General features: G+C 40.2%; 1 protein-coding gene across 3 annotated transcripts in view; it reads right to left on the bottom strand.

Moving 5' to 3' along the window:
* Positions 1-263: 263 nt before the first annotated feature.
* CDH20 (cadherin 20) overlaps positions 264-13,011 on the bottom strand; it is a 155,585-nt gene continuing 142,837 nt past the window's right edge. For all 3 annotated transcript variants that reach the window (XM_030189986.1, XM_030189987.1, XM_030189988.1), the window contains one exon: positions 264-1,188. In XM_030189986.1, coding sequence (XP_030045846.1) covers positions 692-1,188 — 497 coding nt within the window. In that variant the 3' untranslated portion in view covers positions 264-691. The remainder of the gene's footprint in view (positions 1,189-13,011) is intronic.

Raw genomic sequence — 13,011 nt, 5'->3', positions numbered from 1 at the left:
CCAAAAAAAAGAAAGGCCTTTTTTTTTTGCAGATGTGCTGCAAAATGGACCTGCGCACGTCCAATATACACGTCAACACCAGTGCAGACTACTTTTCAGCACACCTTAGTAAAAGGACCCCTCAGTCATTGATTAATGATTTTGCATTTTTAACTTTAAATGAAATTCCAGAACTTTCCCAAAAATGCAACTGAATGAGAGATCAAAGAAAACATTTTACTTAAAGAAAACCTATGACATTCCAGTTTTAAATTGCTTCTTGTTGGAGTTTTTAAAAAATATTTTTCATTTATAATAATTCTGAATGAAAAAGCAATCCTTTGAGGTTCTGTCCACCATTATTCCATGAACTAGTATTTAGTGTCAAAGCTTAGGATTCTTAGATGTGGAGATCCAAAGAACTCTGTATCAGATGTGCCATATAAAAATATACGGTGTAAATATATGCAACATTATTCTGCAGACAGATGTTTTTGTTTTCAAATATAATCCTTAAAAAAGCAATGCTTTCTTTTTATAATTCTTTTTCCACGTTTAACTGAGTAAAGCTGATCCAGATCAAGCTTCCTGTGATGTCATTCTTATGGCAGCCATTATTGGAGTCATTACACACACAGAAGTTTCCAATGAGAACAGAGTTTGGTTCTTCGGGTGTGTTGCTGTGGTACAAATGCCCAGTTCTATGCAATTGTTACGATAATGCTCCGCTGCCCTCCGAGGCACCGTACATTTCAGCCAGCTTTTTAAAGTGGGGCCCCCAGTCAGTGAGGTAATCGTAGCTCTGGTTTGAGTCCGTACTGATCGACTGCAGTGAACTGAGAGACTGGGCCACAGACCCATCCCCCTCAAACATATATGTCTGCAGAGAGTCAAAAGGAGGTGTGTAGAAGTCAAAATCTGCCTCATATAGTTTGGCCAGTACATACTTATGAATATTGTCATGCATCATACATGTCTGAGGCACATATCTAGAGAGGCTCTCAATTTCAGGTTGTATATCCTGCCTTATTCTTAGCATTTGTGCTTCCCGAGGATTCCACATGGCAGCAATGTCAAAGGCCTCAGTGTCTTCTTCCCCACCACCTTCATCATCATATCTGACAATGTTCTCGTGAACATTTTCCTCCTCATTAATTATATAGGGTTGTTTTCGGTATCTCCTCATGGATAGCATAAATAGTACCAGCACTAGGAAAAAAAACCAGCAATGATAAATTATACATTTTCCACAGTTTGCGTGATAAAACAAGAAGAAAATATCAACTGAAAAGTCTTAGCAAGTACTCAATGATAAATTATACATTTTCCACAGTTTGCGTGATAAAACAATAAGAAAATATCAACTGAAAAGTCTTAGCAAGTACTCAAGAGAGATCTTCACTTTTAATGCTGGAGCTACATTCAAGAAATTGTGATGGCTTAAAGTCAAAAAAAGAAACTCAGTGTTCTATTAGTTGGGAATAATCTGACTGTGAAACATACCAGTACTGAAACTTGGCTGGTATCTATCCTCTCACTTCTTAGATAAAGAAAAAGCCCCAATGATCATTTGCAATGTTGAAATCTAGTCTCAAACAGAGGCAATGCAGCATGGAAACTGTCACCCAGCAGGTCAACAATGAGCAATGGGCACTGTAAGTCCTTGAGGGATTAGTGGTCATTTAGAGATGACAGACAATAACAAAAAATATGTGGGAGCCAGCTTACAACTCTTTGTTCTAGAAGAAAAGCAGGAGTCTTGGGACACCCCTCAGTGCTTTTCTCAACTTGAATCTCTGCTAGAGCTTGAAGCACTTGCTCTGCTGTATGGAGAGTACTACTTCTTATTTTGACCTTGAATTTTTTCATATTGGGTCTATACTATTTTATCCCAGTTTGAGCACTAATACAGACCAATGATACTGCTGCTCCAGTCCTCGAGGGCCATAAATAGGTCTGATTTTGGCAGGTCAAAATATAAAATGTAACCCAGTTCTTGGACCAACAGTATGTAAATAAACTTAATAAATATTTACTGTTGGTATTCTAACAACCAGAAGTACATCTCTAAAAGGCATCTAAAAAGCATCAGTACCTCATACCTGCCTTTATATCAGTGAACAAGAGGCCTATGAGATGAAATGAAAAATATATTGCTAGTCTTTTCATAATAAAACATAGTTTAGAAAGTTATACTCTTTGGGGCTCATTTTTGAAAGAGAAAAATGTCCAAAAAGTGCCATAAGGCACCATTTGGACAGATTTCTTCTCAAAACATCAAAATCGGTATTTTCAAAACCTATTTTGCAGACGTTGTATGGACTGACCTTTTTGCCACTGGACAAAGAAGAACCAGATAATGTTTATGTATGCATTTTATCTGCAATGCATCCAAATCACAAGGGGGCACATCAGGAGCATTTCAAAGGTGGGATTAGGGCAGGCTTAGGGCGTGGCTAACACTTGGCCGTTTTACAGCCATAATGGAACAAAATGAAAATGTCTAGGGTGAGAAACTTCAGCGTTTTGGTCTAGACCTGTTTTTGTAATGAATAAGGCACAAAAAGGTGCCCTAAGTGAGAAGATGACCACTGGAATAAGGGATGACCCCCTGCCATCCCCCCAAAATGTGAAAACAATAGTACTTACTAGCCTCTATGACAGCCTCAGATGTTATAGCTAGGTCCATTAAAGCAGCATGCAGGTCCCTGTAGTTGTGTAGTTGTGGGTGCACTGCACTATAGACATGTGGTCCCAGGCCCATACCTCTCCTTACCTGTTACACTTGTGGTGGAAACTGTGAATCCTCCAAAACTCACCAGAAACCTGCTGTCCCATATATAGATGCCCCCTTCACCCATAAGGGCTATTGTAGTGGTATACAGTTGGGGGTAGTGGGTTTTGGAAGGCTCAACAGACAAGATAAGGGAGTAACAGTGAGATGTGTACCTGGGAGCATTTATATGACGTCCATAGCAGTGGCCCCAAGGGTGCCCCATTGCTCTCATGGGATGTCTGGGGGACCAGTCTGCTAAAAATGCTGGCCCTTCCTACATCCCCAATTGCTTGATTTTCTAAGTTTTTTACTTGTATGTTTTTTTTTATAATGGCCTGAAAAAATAAACGCATAGAGCTCAAAACCTTGTTACAAACAGTATTTTTGGAGGAAAAAAGAGAGACGTTTTGCAGTTTTTGAAAATGGCCATATTTCCTATTCAGAGTTTGGGCGTTTAGCACAAAAATGTCCAAAGTCCAATTTAGATGTCATATCGAAAATGCCCCTCCACGGTTCCAAGAAAATGATAGAGGCAGCATCTTCTTAAAGAACCAAGTTGTTAAGTTTCCATATGAGAAATCATGAAGGGAGAGAGGAAAAGATCTGGAAGATTACATTTTCTGAAACCTGAGTCTATTATTTTCTATATAATTGTCTGGTTTAAAAAATGTGCTTGTCAAACTATTTTTCTCCGTAAATCTTTTGCTTGCTGAAAAATAAGCAAGAGCTGATGTTTACACTCTACTTCACCAACAGAACACAGTGCTGAAAAAAAGCCCATCGTGAACACACAGGTGGTTATAGACCACTTCATGTAAAAAGAGTCTAAAATGAGAATATACAGACTGATCAAGATGGCGTCGAGGTCAGACGTGCAATGCTGAGCTCTGGGAGATACTTTTTTCTTTTTTAATGTATTTCCTAAATTATAATGCCAAAGAGAAAAGGAAAGATTAGAGGAGTTTGCTCCTTATCCTCTGTGATTCCTACTCTTCGTCAGCCTCCGATCACAGCATATGCGACGCCTACTGCATTCCAGGGAGCTCCTTTGACAGGTACAGAGAGAGGAGTCCCAGTCAGGAAAGTGAGATTTCACTTAGCCTGCAAAGTCCAGTGCAGCAGGCTCCAGGAGCGTGGAGCATGTCCGGAAGCATGCACGTTGAGACCTCAGAAGTCGGGGTCTCTGAACAGGCTAAGGAGGGGCTTCCTTATGATATAGCGATGCTCCAGGAGGGGGTTTCCCCTGAAAATCGGAGTCTTTCAGCTACCTCTTCAGATGTTGGGCTGAATTTGTCAGGACTAGAGACAATATCTGGAACGCTGATGGGTGAAATGCGGCCTAGTCCAGAGGCAGCATTACAACCGTTGGTAAGACCTGCAAAGGTAACGTTGGAGTCCTTATGGTTGGCTATGGAGTCCCTGCACAAGGTTTGCTTTACTTTGTATCCAATTCAAAGTTGAATGCCTCAACGATTGAAATAATAATCCATCAGGAGTCTAGTTTGAAAGATTGTGAATTATCTTTATCCCAAGTAAAAGAGGTAGAACATAAACTGTTACAAGATGCCAATGTAGTTCATCGAAAATTGGAGAACTTAGAAAATGGAGCTAGATCATTAAACTTGAGACTATTAAATTTTCCATCTGTTAAACTAAGCTCCCCACGGGACTTATTTCATAAATTTTTAAAAGAAGTTCTTCAATACTCTGAAACTGGGTTTCCTCCAATACAAAAACTTTACTATTTACCAATTCCATCTATTTGTGAAGCTAGATTATAAGGTCAAACAGCGGTGGATTCATCCTTTGATAGCTTAAACGTTTCAGCTGTTTTAGAGAGATCACAAAAAGAGGTGGATTTTCGTGTCACCTTATTGGTCTCTTTTGTATTTCTTCACGATAAAGAAGCTTTGCTAAGACTTTATCTGAGACAATCTGCTTCAGTTACTTTTATGGGAGAAAAGATTCAGATATTTCCTGAGGTCTCCAGATGGACACAGGAAATAAGGAAGAAATTTCTGTCTATGCGAAAGGAAGCTTTGAATTTGGGTGCTAAATTTCAGTTAAGGTTTCCATGTAAATGTGTATTACAGATTGATAATGTCAGTTTTCATTTTTTTGAACCTTCACAACTTCGTTCTTCTCTGGATGCAAGAGCTCCTAAAACCTGTCCTGTAATGACTTCTGGATTATAAGAGAGTTTCGATGCTGTTAATTAGACCTTGTTTTCTTAATTTTTTCTTCTTTATTCCTCCTCTCAGCTATGGTGTATTGATCAGTCTCCTTTCCTAGTGGACTAATGCCTGTAAAAAATTTGGTAGAAGAGGGAATTATCCCTAAATATTTTTCTTTGTATTTCATAGCACATTGCTTGACGTGGAGGGGCATAATCGAACGCGAACGCCTATGTGTAAGAACGTCCATCTCCGAGACCGGGTCCGTGAAGGGGCAGGCTGATCCATATTTTCGAAAAATATGGATGTCCATCTTTTTTTTTCAAAAATACCGTTTGTACCAGGCGAATGCATTGGATGTGGGCGTTTTTTGAGCTGGGTGTTTTCGTTTTTTAGCGATAATCGAAACCGAGGCAACCCAGCTCAAAAATGAACAAATGCAAGGCTTTGGGTCGTGGGAGGGGCCAGGATTCATAGTGCACTGGTCCCCCTCACATGCTAGGACACCAACCGGGCACCCTAGGGGGCACTTTTAAAAAATAGGAAAAAACATTAAAATACCTCCCAGGTGCATAGCTCCCTTCCCTTGGGTGCTGAGACCCCCAAATCCCCCCCAAACCCACTCCCCACAACTCTACACCATTACTATAGCACTTATGGGTGAAGGGGGGCACCTACATGTGGGTACAGTGGGTTTGGGGGGGGTTTAGAGGGCTCCCATTTACTACCACAAGTGTAACAGGTAGGGGGGATGGGCCTGGGTCCACCTGCCTGAAGTCCACTGAACCCACTAAAAACTGCTCCAGGGACCTGCACACTGCTGTGATGGAGCTGGGGATGACATTTGAGGCTGGCATACAGGTTGGGAAAAAAAGTGTTTAAAGTTTGTTTTTTTTGGTGGGAGGGGGTTAGTGACCACTGGGGGAGTAAGTGGAGGTCATCTGGTCATTTAGGGCACCTTTTTGGGACCTGTTCATGAAAAAAAAGGGTCCACCAAAAGTCTCCTAAATGCTCGCTAAAAACGCCTTTATTTTTTTGATTATCGGCCGAGGGCGTTCATCTATGCTCAGCCGATAACCACTCCCCAGTCCCGCCTTCACCACGCCTCCGACATGCCCCCATCAACTTTATTCGTTCCCGCGATGGAGTGCAGTTGAAAACGCCCAAAATCGGCTTTCGATTATACCGATTTGGGCACTCATGAGAGAAAGACGTCCATCTCCCGATTTAGGTCGGAATATAGGCGTTTTTCTCTTTCGATTATATGCAGGAAAGTCATCTTAGGTGAAGTATTGTAAATTGTTCTAAATAAAAAATTAAAAAAAACAAAACATAAAATGAGAATATACATTACCTGGACTAATTGGAGAGATTCCAGGTGGGAAGGGGACTCGAGAAGGGGCTTGCATTTATGTACTGAAGGGAGAATTCTTTAACTGATCATTTACATTTCAGCACTCCTTGCGCATCTGAATGTACAGAATGCCGGCATGCTTCCAGGTAAATGTACACTGAGGTGCATGAGTGGAATAGCACTTAAATGCAAAAAAGGGGTTCACATGGAAGAGCATGGCAGGGGCATGCACAGTGCTGCCGCTTATGAGTACCGCTTACAAAGTTCTCTAAGCTATGCACTCCCTTGCTGCATTTAGACAACCTGCAGTTCCACCAGGTCTATGACTGGTGCAGGTATGGGTGCCTGGATTTTAAGTGCCTCGATACCAGATTATGCTAGTATTTTATAATAGTAATCAGAAAGCTGAGTGGGGTTCATTGGTAGAACTTCTTTTTGGATTAACATTGAAGTTACTGTAGTAAATATAGCCACGAAAGAAAGAATACATCACAGTTATATGAGGAAGAATTGAAGTACACAATTATACAAGATAAAATTGAAAATATAAAAATGAAAAAGGCAGTGATGTGTTATGAAAGGGTGACACTTTAGGCTCGCATAAGGTTGGTATAGTTTCCCATCATAGTGTAAGCAGCCCCGTGAAAATGTTCATACTGATGGTCTCTTTCTTTGTATAAAATATTTTTTAAAAAGTGTAAAAATTCATATTCAAATTTCACTATTTTAAATTTAGATCTTGGTGGCATATAGTGCTATCATACTTGTTGGATATAAAACGTCCTAGTATAGACACAAGAGATTGACTATTTTATAATAGTATCTGGGCACCCAGGTGCCAAGATAGAATAGGTTCTCATCATGCCACACTAGGGTGTCGATAAGGAGGCATCCACTTGGGGGGGGGGGGGGGGGGGGGGGGGAATTCTATATATGGCACCTTAAAAATCAGTGCTGAAAAACTACATGGTTAGTGTGATTCTATAAACTATGCTTATACGTTCACATATAATTCTTGTGACTAAGATTTAGGCACACCCATTTAGGCCACCTAAAAGCAGGTCTAAATATCTGCGCCTAAGTTAGGCACAGATCATCTGTATTGCACAATAGTGCACCCACAACCTGCCCATTCCACGTCCATGCCTTCTTTTTGACTGCTTACATTCGAATTTATGTGCACCGCATTATAGAATACACCTAGAAAACTGTGTGCATTAATTCTAATTAAAGTCAATTAGTGCTGCTAATTAGTAAAGTACCAATTATTGACACTGATTGGCTTGTTAATCAATTATGTTCTGCGTACAATTTGGCCATGCAGCCAAATTAGCATGCACAACTTAAGGCGCCATATATAGAATTTGGGAGTTATAGTATTATCTCTGTAAAGGTCAATTCTGTAAGTACAGACCCGCCTACATGTGTAACTGCAGGTAAAAATAGCACTTAAGGGTGTTAATGACCTGAGTGCTATTCTGCAAGGGCACACATAAGTGCTATGCCCCCAGATTCTACATATGGTGCCCAACATTGGGCGCTGATCCAAGATGTGCATCCAACTAAATTGGCTAACGAGCCAATTAGTGCCAATAATTGGGTGCTAATTGGCACTGACTGGCACCAGCTTGGATTTGGGTACACATCTTGCTATGCGCTATTCTATAACAATATATACTCAAAAATGGGTGTGGCCATAGAAGGTGCATGGGCCAGTCAGGGGCGCTCCTAAAATTTGCACACAGTGTTATAGAGTACTGGGAATGTGTGCTCAAATTGGGTGCTGGGAATTACACCTGGTTTCAGCAGGTGTAAGTCCTGGTGCCCAGTTTTGGGGTGTCGAAATCGGCACTCGAATCTATTTTATAAGGAGTGCCCATTACAGAATAGCATTGAGTGTGGATTTTTGAGCACCATTCACTGAATCTAGCCCATAGTGTGCATCTGCAAGGGGATGTACATGAGGGAAGAGCATGAGTGTGACATTGGTGTGTCTCCCACTTACACATGTAACTTACAGAATACTGTAAAATATGCACGCTCTTGCTGCATTTACAAGCCCACACTAGGGCTATGGCTGGTGTAACAGTGGGCACATAAATTTATACACACCGGTGTCAAATTATTCTAGTATTCAGTCATGGAATCTGGGCGCCTAGATGCTGTTATAGAATACATAATCCCTTTTTCATTGCATTAGCACATATTGAAGGAGGTGCCCACTTAGAACTGCAACTGTATTTGTATAAATTAACCAGAAAACATTGTGCATACTGAAAGCAGGTGTGCATGTAAATGCATTGAGAGTAATTCTATAAAGGAGTGCCTTCTTTTAGATGCTAAGAACCTAAGTATTTGGAGCCTATTATATAAAAAAAATAGACATCCACTTTCTCAAGAGAATACCAGTGTAACAGGTCAAAAACACACCTGTATTTTAGGTTTGATCTCTTACACCTGCCAGAGCTTACACTTAGGGGCCCTTTTACAAAGCGGTGGTAAGCCCAACATGGGCTTACCATGCACCAATCTGGAGCTACTGCCGACCCAATGCGGGCGCCAGTGGTAGTTCCAGCCCCACTGAGCGCCATTTCCCACATTAGCGGAAATATTCCAAAAATATTTCTGCAGGCGCTAACCTGGCAGTAATCAGGCTACGCCACGCGCTACCCAGTTACCGCTGGGTTAGCGCGGGAGCCGGTAAGTGCTCCCCCACACGGCCATGTGGTAAGAGCAATCTTACTGCATGGCCATTTTTGCAGTTTTTTTTTTTACCGGCTGTGGTAAAAAGGGCCTCAGCACGTGGCAAAGATGTCCGCTGCTGCTACCACAGGGCCCTTTTTACTGCAGCTTTAGATTGTTAAAGAACACATGTAGTTTATAGTATTTATGAACTCCAAGTATGCCCTGATGCTCTGCCCATATTCTGACCATGTGAACCCTCACCTACAAAGTACACACCATGGAATATTGGCAAGTACTTACAGAATAACTCTCAGCTGGAAATTGCTACGGTATTCACATATGCATGTAAATTGCTAGAATACTGGCATTTATGCACTTTCTTGCTGCCTTATAAATTGCCTCCATAATTTCTCTGGGATAATTTCCAGAACAGAAAGATGCACATTCTTGTGTTTTGAAGGCTCGACAAAGACAACATACAGAAAAGAATGCACATGCTTTGTTATATAATTACACCCAAAGCTTCGATTTTTGCTGATTATGGGAGAGATGTGGTATTTTATAACCTATCCATTCATAAATAGCATTTTCTCTTAAAAAAAGAAAAAGAAAATGAGCAAAATTACAAAGCATATACTTAAGCATGGATTAATGGGACAAAGTCTATATGGATTTAGTTAAGGGAAATCGTGTCTTACAAATCTGCTATATACTTTGAAGGGTTGAATAAACATATGGATATAGGTGAGCCAGTTGATATTGAAGGGCATTCTCGATATGATGTCTAAGTCCAACTTTGGATGTTTTACTAAAAATGTTCAAAATTCAAGTGGGGAATATTGCTATTTTCAAAAGAGGAAAACATTTTTTTTTCCAAAATAACTATTTACTAGATGTTTTTGTGCTCTGTGCGTTTATCTTTTTGGTCCATTTAAAAAAAAAAAAAAAAAACTTGCGCAAGTGAAAAATGCACAAAATCAAGCCATTGGGATGTAGGAGGCGCCAGCATTCTTAGCAGACTAACCACACAAACATTATTATTAGCATTTGTATAGCGCTACCAGAAGCACGCAGCGCTGAACACCTGACACAGAGAAACAATCCCTGCTCAATAGAGCTTACAATCTAAAGTAATACAGACAGACAAGACAGTAAGGGCAAGTACTGGGTGAGAAGGAAGAAGGGGAGGCAAATGAGTAGTGGCTTGGAGCCAAAAGCAGTAGTGAAAAGGTGGGTTTTCAGCATAGATTTGAAAATAGGTAGAGATGGAGCAAGACATACAGGCTCAGGAAGTTTATTCCAGGCAAAAGGTGCTGCGAGAGAAAAGGAACGAAGCCTGGAGTTAGCAGTGGAGGAGAAGGGGGACGACAAGAGAGACTTGTTCAGCGAGCGGAGATCACGGGGAGGAATGTAGGGCGAGATGAGAGTGGAGAGGTAGTGGGAGGCTGCAGAATGGATGCATTTAAACATCCCAGGAGAGCAATGGAGCACCCTAGGGGGCACTGCAGTGGACTTCAAATAAATGCTCCCAGGTACAGACTTCACTATTGCTCCCTTATCATTTCTGCTGAGCCTCCCAAAACCCACCCAAAACCCACTACCCCCAACTATACACCACTACTATAACCCTTATGGGTGAAGGGGGCACCTATATGTGGGTACAGTGGGTCTCTGGTGAGTTTTGGAGAACTCAAGGTTTCCACCACAAGTGTAATGGATAGGGGGAGGGCCGCACTACACTACTCCAGGGACCTACATGCTGCTTTAATGGACCTTAGTATTACATCTGAGGCTGTCATAGAGTCTGGTAAGTAATGTTTCTAATCATAGTTTGGAAAGGGTTGATGGGAGGGGGTTAGTGACAACTGGGAGAGTAAGGGAGATCATCCCTGATTCCCTCCAGTGGTCATCTGGTCATTTAGGGCACCTTTTTGTGCCTTATTTGTTATAAAAACAGGTCTAGCTCAAAATGTCTTAGTTGTAGTCCTGGACGGTTTTGTTTTGTGGAAAACAACCAAGCAGATCAGTAGTAGAGATACACGATCTTTATTAATATAATTTATGTATTGTTATTTGATTTCATTTTATGAATATACATGTGCATATATATATTTTTATATATTCCATTAAGAGTATGTTACTTTTTATGTCATGGTACTACTGTATTATCAAATGATACGATTATATTGTTTTTAATACTTTTATATATTTGTTATTTTATTTCTTTTCTATTTTTGTAGCCCCTGACGCAGCCCTGCTGGGCGAGACACGGCCTATGTTGGGCAATTTATGTTTTAAGGAACTATATTAGAAAAGATCGTGTATCTCTACTACTGATTTGCTTGGTTGTTTTCCACTTTGGAGTTTCCGGATCATTTGCCTTGTTGTTTTTAGGGACCCTGGTTTTGTTTTGTTTCATTATGGCTGAAAAATGTCCAAGTGTTAGAAACGCCCAGATCCCACCATGCCCCCTTGTGATTTGAATGCACTTCTGATGGAGTTCGTAGAAAAACATCTAAAAATTGATTTTGAAAATAATAATTTGGACATTTTTGTGACAAAAATGTCCAAATGCAGATTTATGCCAATTTTTGGACGTTTTTCTCTTTTGAAAATGAGCCCCATTCTGTATCTGGATTTTGAGAAGGTATTTGACAAAGTACCTCATGAAAGACTCCTGAGGAAATTAGAAAGTCATGGGAGGTAATGCCCTATTTTGTATTAAGAACGGATTAAAAGATAGAAAACAGAATGTAGGGTTAAATGGTCAATATTCTTAATGGAGAAGGGTAAATAGGGTGGATTCCCAGGGTTCTGTGGAACAGCTGCTTTTTAACATATGTATAAATGATCTAGAAACAAAAATAATGAATGAGGTGATTAAATTTGTTGATGACACAAAGTTATTTGATGTTGTTAAATTACAAGAAGATTGTGAAAAATTGCAGGTGATCTTATGAGACTGGAAGACTGGGCATTCAAACGGCAGATGACATTTAATGTGAGCAAGTGCGAAGTGATGCATGATACAAGGTTCCACAGTGGGAGACACCATTCAAGAAAAGGATTTATGTGTCATTATTAATGATATGTTGAAATCCTCTGCTCAGTGTGCAGCAGAGGCTAAGAAATAAAAAGAACACTAGGAATTATTAGGAAAGGAATGGAAATCAAAAATTAGAATGTTATAATGCCTTTGTATCACTCCATGGTGTGCTCACACCTCAAATAGCACTATTCAAAATGAAAACAACAAACAACCACGTCCATGGTTTAACGATAGCTACTAGAGATGAAGAAACTCTGCAGAAAACTGGAAAGAAAGTGGTCCAAAAACAAAGCTACCTGGAGAAAAGCAATAAAAATATATAAACAAAAAATAAAAATAACCAACACACAGAATATACGTAAGCCCAGAACAGATCAACACAAAAAAATCTACAAACTCATGAATAAACTAATAAACACCCAAGCCCTACAAACATTGAATGAAATGCCACCAAGAGATGAAATTGCACAATACTTCAAGCAAAAAATAACAAACATAAGAACAAAATTTGCTACAACACAAACATCCCCGTTAGACTTCCTACACGACCTTGACTCCTACAAAGATCACATCACCGCAGGCAGAATATTGTCCGCCTTTAAGACGCCAACAACACATACAGTTAAAGCACTATTGACAAAATACTCACACGTAAACTATCTATTAGACAGCTGCCCTAATTATATGATGAAGAACCCACCAGAATGGTTCATTAAATGCTTTACCAAACACATAAATTATATGTTTGTGAACGGTACATTCCCTCCTGATAAGGGCAACATCATACCCCCATCCCCCAAAACAACAAAAGTAAGATTAATGAACTCACGAAATATAGACCAGTGGCGTCAATACCACTGCTAACCAAAACAATGGAGGGATTAGTAGCACAACAACTAAGAGAATATCTAACGCATTACTCAATCTTACATAGCACCCAATCAGTCTTCAGATCACAATACAGTACAGAAACAGTCATAACTACCCTGATAAC

Source organism: Microcaecilia unicolor, chromosome 1 (assembly GCF_901765095.1).
Source record: "Microcaecilia unicolor chromosome 1, aMicUni1.1, whole genome shotgun sequence".
Taxonomy (NCBI): Eukaryota; Metazoa; Chordata; class Amphibia; order Gymnophiona; family Siphonopidae; genus Microcaecilia; species Microcaecilia unicolor.
Note: the sequence above shows the minus strand (reverse complement) of the source record. Positions and strands in the feature narration are given on the sequence as shown.